At 41.7% G+C, this 12,006-nt stretch overlaps 1 protein-coding gene across 6 annotated transcripts in view; it reads left to right on the top strand.

Annotated features, from left to right (window-relative positions):
* Tnrc6b (trinucleotide repeat containing adaptor 6B) overlaps nucleotides 1-12,006 on the top strand; it is a 218,455-nt gene that overhangs the window by 181,539 nt on the left and 24,910 nt on the right. For all 6 annotated transcript variants that reach the window (XM_029469458.1, XM_021182978.2, XM_029469460.1 and 3 more), the window contains 4 exons: nucleotides 2,453-2,578; nucleotides 10,185-10,316; nucleotides 10,589-10,687; nucleotides 10,821-11,013. In XM_029469458.1, the coding sequence (XP_029325318.1) occupies nucleotides 2,453-2,578; nucleotides 10,185-10,316; nucleotides 10,589-10,687; nucleotides 10,821-11,013 (550 nt within the window). The remainder of the gene's footprint in view (nucleotides 1-2,452; nucleotides 2,579-10,184; nucleotides 10,317-10,588; nucleotides 10,688-10,820; nucleotides 11,014-12,006) is intronic.

Here is a 12,006-nt window from a genome sequence, read left to right on the forward strand (position 1 = left end):
AAAAAAAAAAAAAAAAAGAAAAGACAATTCCTCAATATCTTTGTAATGGTTAGATTACTGCAAAGTCCATTGGTATCAAATTGGTGCATATGTCCTACCCAATAGGTTCCACATATTTCAAACTGCTATCATACGGAGTTCATTAAATTTACTTCATAATTAAAAGATAAAACTTAAGCCAGACATGGTAGCATATCTTTAATCCCAGTACTTGAGAGGCCAAGGCAGAAGGATCATGAGGCAGGAGTTTGAAGCCAGCTTAGCTATAATGTGAGATTCTGTCTCTAATAATAAGAAATAATAATAATTTTTGCCAAATCACAGAACATTTCAATCAGTTCACTTTTTTATTTTAATTTTATATTCTTTTCTAAATTAAACCCTAGGGTTGGGACATAAATCCCCAATAATTCGGAGGACAGACACAGGTCATCTTAGACCTTCCACATATACCTGAAAAGCTTGAACAATACTCAGATATTGACATGTGTACAGCCTTTGAGTCACTGTCTTCATAATTCCTAGACCTAATGTTTTTGAAGGCCACATATTGCTGCCTTCAGCAAACCTGAGCCAAGAAAATGAACTGAAGTACCACGTTAGGGTGGCAGGAAAGCATTTGTATAGACTGCTATCGGCTTGCTTGTATTATCTTCAGAAACATCAGAATGCTATGTGGTAGCTTCAGACACCCTTGAATTTTGGCAGGAAGCTGAGAGTCTTCTTATCAAAGGAAAGGCTGAAGTTTAAAATAACTCTAGCTAGGTGTGGTAGCTCATAGAGGTGGATCACTCAGTTCAAGGCCAGACTGCTCTTCAAAGTGAGCTATATAGAGAAACCCTGTCTCGAAAAACCAAAAATAAAATAAATGACTCTAAGCTGGGTGCAGTGATGTAAGTTAAACAACCCTTGGGAAAATAAAGTCTGTGGTAGATCTTTTTCTGATATATACATATTTTAATTGCCATTTCTACTTTCTGTTTTTAATCATTTTTAGTTTTGGTGCTTTTTAAGTTCATTAATTTGCCTCTAGCAGTCTCTTAATCTAATTTTGAATCATTTAAGCCATCAGTGTCTTGAGTGTTCTGGAACTTAATGATGTTATGTAAATTCTTTAAGATTACCTTATCCCTGTGTTCAACTGGGAATAATAACCTCAGTTGACAAAGGCATTGACTGCTGTCTCTGCTGAAGATGTTTAGTGGGATGTTTTCAAATGAATGGTCTTGGGTCATAGATATATGCAAATGATATATGCATCCTGTAGCCCAAGGCTTTTTGGAGTTCTGAGAATTCCAGAAGGAAGGATTGAACTGATACAGACAAAAAAAAAAAAAAAAAAATAGAGAATGACTGAATCATTGTTCTAGTGAACATCGGCAGAGTCCCTTCGGGTGTAATGTTAACACAGGGGAATTCGGTCACTTTGTCCATGGATGAGGAGGCGGTGTGGGGGAAGATACCCTTGGTGGGCTCTTTAATTCAGGCCTTGAGTAGGCCAAGAGTACACAGCATAGAGAACCTTAGGATGCCGGTGTGAAGGGTGGTGCATGCCTCCAGTGCCAGCTTGAGATACTTAGTAAGGCACTGTTGGGAGTAGGGCAATCCTCAGACAGAGGAAACGGTGACAAGTTCTTTACTGAAGAACTTTCTATAAATGATTTATTTATTGGGAATCGTGGAATTAAGCTTTATTTTATATCTATAACTAGGCTGATATTTATACTTTTGAATGTGAAGTTACAGGTGAGTAATGTTATTTCCATAACCTAGAGTAATATGTAATGTGTCCCTTCCTTCTTATTTTGATGTGAGGTTGATGAACATTTTCTCATTTAGCAAAGAAAGCCAACAGATTCAGGACGGGGAAGGATGCGCAGCTAGATCAGGGTCCTTGTGAGTGGCTGATTGGCTAAGCCAGCTAGGAGAAGAAAGTGATACCCACATTACTTACACTGATAGTTTGGTTATAGTATGTGTTTTTACCCAGGTTTCTTTTAAAATGAATCTTATAAAGTCTTGAGAATTAAATTTGATAAACCCAAACTTATAAAAAGAGGGTTCTTAAGCCGGTTGTGGTTGCGCATGCCTGTAATCCCAGCACTTAAGAGGCTCACCTCAGCTGATCACAGGATGACACCCTGTCTCAAATAAGCAGTCCAGAAATCTTGCACAGCCAGTTCCTCTCAGTCACAAGAAATGTAACACTACCTCTAACATCTTGTTAAATGTAACCCTTTCAGTTTATACTTTATCAGACCACCTGTAGTAAATGACCCAGTTCTAGTAACTGTCCACCAACCTCCCAATACAAAGAGCTCCTCGATTCTAAAATGAATGCTGTCATTCCATGCAGTAGAGATCTTCATTCTTAAGGATAGAAATGAGAACTATTGCTTCATCGTCTTCTTGAATTGATAAGATGTCCTGACTGGTATGGTTCTCTCTGCAGGGCGGCAGTCATGGTTTGTTTGGAAACAGCACAGCACAATCGAGAGGCCTGCACACTCCAGTGCAGCCACTAAGTTCTTCTCCTGGTCTCCGGGCGCAAGTGCCTCCCCAGTTTATCTCCCCCCAGGTAAGAAATTTTGTGTCCCTGCCTTTTAGAGTTAAAAGACCATTCAGGTAGCAGCCCATTGTTACTGCCTGGTTGATGCACAGGAAAGGATTGGTTACAGTTGGACATTTGACAGATCCAGGTGTCAAGTGCAAGATTATTACAACAGAATATCAGCTCCCTTTTTAAATTGCATTAAGAATATAAAACAGATGCTTTGCAACAACTGATTGTCTAGTATATTGTTTTTTATTGTGACTAATTAAAAGAAATTCATAAATTCTAAGGTGACAGTATTCAAAAGCAGATTGCCCTCAAGTATTTGCCTGAAGACAAACAGAATTATGAGATTCTGAATTTTTCTGTAGAACTCTGAGGAGCTGCCTGCTAGAGTACTGACTGGCTTCCTACTCTGAGAGCCCTAGAGCTGATGAAGAGACCAGTGCGACAGGACACTGACGGAAAGGCAGCAGTTAGTGGGATAAATGGCATAGGTGGTCAACAAAGTCTGAGGGCCAAAGTGACGTTTCACTCAATTAAATGCTGCAAGCATCACTAGCAGTGACATTTAAACTGGGTCTTGAAGAGTAAGTTTAAATTTTCTATGCACGGCCACATTAAAGAGGCCTTCCCAACCACAGAAGCCTCTCACTGGTGCGATAATAGCTGGCACTTGGCATGAGGAAAGGCAGTGGTTTGAGTGAATGATTAGTGTGAACAGGTTTGGGAAGCAAATAGACAAGGAATTAGGGGTGAATGCGGCGAAAACGATGTTTGCATCTTTCAGAAGTTTGGATCTTGTACTGTAGGCCACTTTGTAAGCTTGCTCATTACTATGATCTGGGCTGCTGCTTTTAAAGATCTCTCTCCCTCTGTTAAGGCAGTTCCTGGGATTTGGGACCTGCTCGACCATAGGTAGTTTTTTTTTTTTTTTTTAAATATGTATACACTATATTTAAGCTAATTTAATAATACAAAATACACAGATATTTTGCGAGTAATCAAGTGTGCGTGTGTGAGTATGTGTATGTACAGTGCCCATGGATGCCAGAGGAGGGCATAAGATCCTCTTGAACTTGAATTACCGACCACCAGGACCTTTGTGCTGGGAACCAAACCCCAGCTGCATGTGTCCACCTCCATCCTGTCTGTCCCATCTTGTCCTTCCTCCCCAGCCTCACTGGGTTGTTTTGTGTGGTGATTACTGTAGACAATAGAATGTTAAGCAAGGTTTTTCAGGGATGGCAGAAAAGTCTGAGAGATGACACTGGAAGTAAGATGGAGTATGTTTACATGGTGGAGTTACCAGAGCTTCAGAGAGCAGGGCTAGCCCAAGGACACAAGCAAAGCAGTGGCAGTGGAGGTCAAACCCACTTGGAAAAGTCACCTCCTATCTTTGTATGACATCCCATCCTTCCTCTGAAACACTTAGGTCATTTGGCTCTTGATCAAGCACCTTACAGTGGTTCTCTGCCTTTCCCCCACCTCTCAGCACTGATCATCAGACTGTCCTGGTGCTCAGTGCTCATCCCTCTCACAGCAAACAGCCACCACTAGGTGACCTCATCTGCCTCAGTGACCTTAATATTGAGAGTTACAAAATTGTGCCTGCTGTCAACATGTTCTTTTCAGTGTCATATACTGCTAGATATGTTCAGATTTAAAAACAAAACAAAAATTCCAGTTAGACATGCTCCTATTCTGTAGTTGTTCACACCAAAGACCCACAAGCTAAAGTATGATCCTCCTGCATCACAGCCACATTCAGTTCAGGAAATGTTCCCTTCAGAACTGGAGTTACCTTTGGGAAACCTTAATAAGTTCCTTGAGAATAACTCAAGGGCACACATCTGCATGTGCAAACACACACACACACACACACACACAATGTTTTTTTTTAAAAAAAAAAAAAAATCTTGATCCAGGCTCTGACTGTTATCACTACTGATGTAGTCCCTAAGTCCCTAGAAGGCTGCCATCATAGATAGTGTAGAGCCTTCTTGTGTCTGCCCCATTCTTCTTCATTCAGGTGTTGATGTCTGTAGTCTGAGTCACACTTGTCCTCTTCATAGCCACATTGTCCACTCTGGTAGCTATTAGCAGAAGATCACTTGAAATTTAGCTATTATTTCATCATCATTAAATTTAAGTAGATGCACCTAGTTTGTGTCTGCTTAGGCATGACAGAAAGATCTGTGACGCTCTGCTGTAAAACATACAGTACACCATGATGTCCCTTGGCTGCAGATCCTCTCCTGGCTTGCTCACCCACCTGCAGTACAGTGTTAACTGCCATTTTTAGGGTTCTTGGTGATCTCACCCAACTTATACCTTATGTCTTTCCAACCAAGTGACCCCAAAACCCCAGTCGTATTTAGACCGCTGCTGTCTGGGGCTGCCAGTCGGCATGACCTTTACTTCCTTGGCTCTCTACTTCAGAGCGCTTTAGCCAGGACACTGTCTGGAGCTCAGCTCTGAAGCTGCAGTGCTCCCCCACTACTCTTGCCGTCCCACCCTCCCGAGGTTCCTTGTCTTTCCTTCCTCCTCCACCCCTTGAGTCAAGTTTCACAGCCACAGGGGTGACAGCAGTTGTGTTGCACACATCCCGTTGACTTTGTGCACGTGCAGGCATGCTGTTCATCTCTGTACCCACCATTGTTAACACTGTGTCTTAGTGTTTTCCTCTGTTGCCAAATAGTCTTCTTACCCTCTCTTTTGATTCTTGGGATGGAACCCAGGGTTTGTGTGCTAGGTACATAAGTGAGCTATGCCCCAGCCCATATTGATCATTCTTCTGGTTTTTCATTCTTTTGTTTTTAGGGTTTTGTTTTTGGTTTTGTTTTATTATGAAACAGGGTCTTACTATAACCCAGGCTAGCCTTAAAATCATCTAGATCCTCTTTCTTTTCTGTCTCTCCAGTGCTGGGATTAAAGGAATATCCTGGCATTGTTAATTATAATCAGAAACTTGTTTCATTAAATACATTTACCTTGATTTACTTAACACTCTCTTCCCCTTTTATTGGATATTAAATTGTTTCTACTTTTTTGCTATTATAAGTAATTTGCAGAGAAAGCCTTATACAAAAACCTTCATCAATATTAGGTGCTTTGTTTCTGTGGCCTTAAATTTGATCCTTCTGCCTTAGCCTTCTTAGTGGGGACCCATGTGTGGTTCTACATTATTTCTAAACCTAGTTGTCCAGAATGAAGTGTTGGAGAATTTTTTTCTAAAGCATAAACACTGAAACTTAACATTTAACATTTATTACAAGGCTGGGAATGTCATTCAATGATAGAAAAGTCATGTTTGAAACCCTAGGTTCTTTTCCCAACACAGCCAGAAAAAAAACAAAAACAAAAAGAAGGAAGAGTTGTTAAAGCCTTTGTTTCTGCTGTTGCTTTCCCTCCTTCACTGGAGGATTCAGAAAGTAAGATTCTGGTGGCTTTTGTCATGCCTTTACATTTCTGTCATTTTCCACCTGCAATGCTTTGTTAAAAGCCATATTGATTGCTTCAAGATATTCACTTTCTCCAGCCCAGCTGGAGACTGAGGGCTTTTAAGCCTGCATAATTAACTCTCCATAATAGGAGTATGCAAACCTGCACTTTAATTACTTTGCATCCTAGGTTTGAGCAGCCATTTGCCAGGAGCATCTTGGTGTTACTTTTTGATCCTTTTGTAATTCTTGTAAGGAGCTGCTGTATCTGCAGCCTAAAGAGGCAAGGGTAAATAGAAAGACCTCGTGGGTATTGACTCTTAGAGTCTAAAACCGTCAACTTAAGGGGCATATGCACAGGTGCAGTGTAAATATAAGAATGCCTGCCAGGTGGCACAAGCCTTTAATCCCAGCACTTGGAAGGCAGAGGCAGGAAGATTTCTGAGTTCGAAGCCAGTCTGGTCTATAGAGTGAGTTCCAGGACAGCTAGGGCTACACAGAGAAACCCTGTCTTGAAAAACCAAAAAAAAAAAAAAAAAAAAAGGAATGCCTTGTGTTGGTGTACTTTTCTATATCCAGACATCTTTAAATATGTGTGGTTAATTTTGCCTTTTTTTATTTCAGACAATGAAATTATACAGTATATATGAAACAATTCACAAAGCCAGGGCTTTAATCCCAGCACTCAGGAGGCAAACAGATCTCTGAGTTCTAGCCAGCCTGGTCTACAGAGCAAGTTCCAGGACAGCCAGGGCTACTCAGAGAAACCCTGTCTCAAGGGGGGGAAAAGGAAGAAGCTATATACTATATGTAGTAATATATGAACTATATAGGAAAATTGTAGAAGGTGTATTCCACATACCTGTCTTAAGACTGGGATGGGAGCCAAATCCCGTGATTGTGATATGCTCATACTGTGCTGTGAATTTAGAAGCTCAAAGAGAGGTCAAACAAGTTTTTAAGTTGATTGGTAACACTCAGCACCATTAGTATCTCTTAGATGGAGTGGAGGCAACCAGTCTCACCTTAGAATTGATTGGGTAACTGGATGTGGCTGAAATAATGGAAAAACTGAGGTGATGGGCCACATATATAGCAAGTTTGAACTTGACCAGATAGTTCTAGATTAGAGAGTGTCAAGGAGAAGATAGATAGCCGTGCATTCTTGAGGATGTTCAGAGGTGGGGACTTGAAATGAATGCAGAACTCCCAGGTATGGTCTTTAGCACATGCCTTTAATCCCAGCAGTCAGGCAGAGACAGGCAACTCTCCAGCCTGGTCCAGCCTGGTCTACATACGTTACAGGACAACTGGCGGGGGAGGGGGTGCTACACAGAGAAGTCCTGTCTCAAACAAAACAAAACAAAAACTGAAAGGAAACTAGCCAATTTGACTTTGACCAAGATGCTGAAGAAAGTTAAAGATTGGAATACTCCATAGAAAGCAACATATTGAGCTATAGAATGGGAGATGAAGTTAAAGAGAGACAGAGACACTGGTTAGAACACAAGACTCGGAGTGGGGGAAGTAAGCAGATAATAAAAGCCTTTCAAGTTCATTTTTGTATGTGACTTAGTTCTTTGCTTATACTAGTTGTGTAGAACCAACTGGTGACTAAGGAGTACTTCTGCTTTCGTCTTGAGTATAGGGAGGACTGGAAAGAAAGATTGCTCAGCAGCACTGCACTCCCATGGTAGTTACAATTGCCTGTACTCTAGCATGGGATCTGCCACCCTCTTATGATGCACATACATACACTCAGATGTACACACATACGCATGAAATAGACTCACTTGGGTTAAAGTTAAAAGTATACACTACCAGGCCAGGCCCAGCCCAAAAAGCCTTCTGTATTTAAAAAAGGGGGGAAGGGGGAGCTAATCTGATCTACATAACTCATTCCATACCGTCCAGGGCTATACAGTGAGGTTTGGAGCCCAGTGATAGAGTGCTTGCCTAAAATCTGTAAGGCCCTGTTTTATCCTTAGCACTAAAGCTGAATAGGAGGACAACCAGAAAAGCTAATGGACTTATAACAAATTAAATCTTGTAGCAGAGGATGAATTTATGAAAAGAAAGTTAAATGTTAAGACATCTCTTTGTGGGACTATAGAGATGACTCAGTGGTTGGGAGTGCTGGCTGCTCTTATAGAGGACCAGAGTTCAATTCCCAACAACCACACGACAGCTCACAACTGTCTCTGACTCAAGTTCCAGAGCATCTGAAACCCTCACACAGACATGCATACAGGCAAAACGCCAATGTAAAGACATTTGTTTGGCTTAGTTATTAATGGGCTCGTTTCAGGGTAGGCAGAGATTTTAGTCTCATCCTCCTAGATTATTCTCAGCTCTATGTAGTTGGTTCTGCATTTCCATCCATGGTCCCAGGGGTAGCACAGAGTGGCAATAAGTAGATAAAAAGATCAGAGAATTACATGGTGAATGACTCTTCAGTTAGAATAATAATGGTGGTTTGTTCATTTAATAAGCATTTATGGAGTATCTACTTTGTGCCCCCTACATACAGATAAATGTAAGAGACCCATTTGCCTGGGTTCACTCTTACCTTGTGGGAGGATGGAAGCAGGCTTGTGTGTCTCTCTCGGTGAAGTGCTTCACTGTCACTGATTCCTCCTCACTGCAAATGTCAAACAGCTGGTTCTGATCGGTACTGAGCTTGGGGTTGAATAGTTAGAAGGTTATCACCAGACATACAGACCTGAGGCTTTGCTTGAGGACGCCAGGCCTTGACAAAGGGGTGACCACATCCACTTCGTGTAAGACTCAACTAGAAAATGACTTTCTGTTCTTGGTCTGTGTTGGGAAGCAGGTAGAGGTTGCAGAATCAGTTACGTTAGCCTGACGATGTGAGACTAAGGAACTCCCACCCTGTGACACAAGAACAAATACTTAGGAAATGCCTTTCCAGCACTCGGGAGGCAGAGGCAGGCGGATTTCTGAGTTCGAGGCCAGCCTGGTCTACAAAGTGAGTTCCAGGACAGCCAGAGCTATACAGAGAAACCCTGTCTTGAAAAACCAAAAAAAAAAAAAAAAAAAAAGGAAATGCCTTTCTAAGTGTTGGTGTTCATCTACATTAACTCAGATGTCTCAAACATTGAACTTTCTATTGGCTAGTTTAGTTTATTAGTCACTTTCTGTTATTCCTATTTTAAAAAGTTAAATAAGGTACTTGTTCTGAGTCACACAGGTTAGGAATAATAGAGACTGAGATACATGCCTAGGCATGTAGTCAGTTTTTTTTGTTTTTTTTTAATGGGGGACTCTATATATTGCCAGAATGGTCCAGAATTCCAGAGCTTAAGAGATATGTCTGCTTCCCAAGGACTTATGACAAGGCATGTGTTACCTCACCCCATCAACACAGTGTAAGCTCTTAACTCCTGTGCTATGTGGAGAGGGTTACAATTGTTCTCTGTGACCCAAATGTCACCACCGCCAAGAATAAAAGTATCACCACAACTACTGGGCTTTTAATCCCAACAATCAGGAGCAGAGGCAGGAGGATCTCTGTGAGTTTGAGGCCATCCAAGGCTACATAGTAAGACCTTGTCTCCCCCTCCAAAAAAACAAACAAAACCGTATATACATATATGCATACATATTGTCTAATAAGTGGCTTCTAGTACATATCTATTAGCTCTAAGCAGTTTCGTATGTATTTTTTGTTGTTGTTTTGTTTTTGTTTTCTGAGACAGGGTTCGCTGTCTCTATAGCCCTGGCTGTCCTGGAACTCATTCTGTAGACCAGGCTGGCCTCAAACTCAGAAATCCGCCAGCCTCTACCTCTGCCCCTCTCAAGTGCTGGGATTAAAGGAGTGCGCCACCACTGCCCAGCTCAGTTTAGCATATCTTGTATGGAATATTTCCAGTACTAATCTCTCAACTAGACAGAAGCCAATGTTATCATTTTTTTCTTAAAGATTTTTTTTCCTGATTTAAAATTTCATCATTTTTATTGCAGGAAATTAGAAAGTCTTAGAATTAAAAGGTTCTTAATGGCTTTACAGCCCAGAGCTAGATGCCATTGTTAAGACTCGGGAGTAGTTCTTGCAGATAGTTTTCAAGAAAATGGCAGTCCTTGATTTAGAGCCATCTAGTTTTTTTCACGAGGGGTCAGGGGTATTTGAATAAGTTCTAAGGATTTTCCCTCTGTCTTCTGGCTAGGTTTCTGCCTCAATGCTCAAGCAGTTCCCCAACAGTGGCCTGAATCCAGGTCTCTTTAATGTGGGGCCCCAGTTATCTCCTCAACAGATTGCCATGCTGAGCCAGCTTCCACAGATCCCCCAGTTTCAGTTGGTAAGTGGCACGTTTCCTTCCTGTTGCTGAAGAGGTCATTTGCTTCTCTTTTTACCTTTGCATTCACTTCCTTCTTTCTGTCACTTGGTGTTCAAACTTTTATGCAGATGGTTAATTATGACTAAAAGTTGATAGATCAGTTTGCCTGAAGGTAACCTTAGCTGTAGACCAAGAACTTGGCTACGGATGCTTTTGACATACTGACCTGCCCTGTAGCATGCAGTCTTTCCATGCCGGTCTTAGAAAGCTGTGGTTTCCTCATTGTTTTATAGGCATGTCAGCTTCTCCTGCAGCAGCAGCAGCAACAGCAGCAGTTGCTACAGAACCAGAGAAAGATTTCTCAAGCAATGCGCCAGCAGCAAGAACAGCAGGTATGTGGGTGGAGAAGGTTCCCCTAGTGCTCGGGGTGAGAAACACCTTTTGGCTTAACAGCTAATTTGGGATACTGGCTTATCATCTGTCCATTTCTCTTGGGTCCTTTCTTAATGGATGCTGCACCCTCAGCTGGCAAGGATGGTGAGTGCTCTCCAGCAGCAGCAGCAGCAGCAGCAGCAGCAGCAGAGGCAGCCTAGCATGAAGCATTCACCTTCTCATCCTGTTGGGCCTAAGCCACATTTGGACAACATGGTACCCAATGCGCTGAATGTGGGGCTCCCAGACCTTCCAACCAAAGGGCCAATCCCTGGATATGGTTCTGGTATGTTCTATGTTGCGTGCTTGTCCAATCCTATAGTAGTGTTTGGCTTTGTATTACCTCCTTTTTTTCTTTTTCCTTTCTTTCTTTTCTTTTTCTTTTTTTTTTTTTAAGATTTATTTATTTTATGTATGTGAATACACCATCATTGTCTTCAGACACACCAGAAGAGGGCATCAGATCTTATCACAGATGGTTGTGAGCCACCATGTGGTTGCTGGGAATTGAACTCAGGACCTCTGGAAGAACAGTCAGTGCATTTAACCACTGAGCCATCTCTCCTGCTCCCTTTTCTTATTAATGTTATTTAATTTATTATTTTTTTTTAATTTCTGAAGCTGGCAGTGGTGGTACACACCTCTAATTCCAGCACTTTGGAAGCAGAGGCAGGGAGTTTCTGTGAGTTTGAGGCCAGGCCTGGTATACAGAATGAGTTCCAGGACAGCCAGGGCTACACAGATAAATACTGTCTTGGAAAAATTTTTTTTAATTAAAAAAAAAAGTATATATTTTTTTAATATATTTTGCCAGTGTGTATGTCTGTGCACCACATATGTGCAATGCCCTCAGAGTCTGGAAGAGGCTGTTGAATCGCTTAGAACTGGAATTACAAATGGTTATTAGCCACCATGTAGGTGCTAGAAATCAAACTGTCCTCTGGAAGATAGTCAGGGGTATTAAGTGCTAAGCCATCTCCCCAGCCCCTCTATTTTCATAATATATGGTACGTGCCTATAGTCCTAGAGAAGATAGTCCTTGGCACTCACTGGTCCCCTAGTATAGCATAGTCTCTGATCTACAAGCCAGGGAGAAGCCCTATCCTTAAAAAAAAAACAAAACAAAACAAAAAAAGAAACAAGGTTGAAGCCGGGCGTGGTGGCGCACGCCTTTAATCCCAGCACTCCGGAGGCAGAGGCAGGCGGATTTCTGAGTTCAAGGCCAGCCTGGTCTACAAAGTGAGCTCCAGGACAGCCAGGGCTACACAGAGAAACCCTG

The sequence above is a fragment of the Mus caroli genome, chromosome 15, assembly GCF_900094665.2.
Source record: "Mus caroli chromosome 15, CAROLI_EIJ_v1.1, whole genome shotgun sequence".
Classification (NCBI taxonomy): domain Eukaryota; kingdom Metazoa; phylum Chordata; class Mammalia; order Rodentia; family Muridae; genus Mus; species Mus caroli.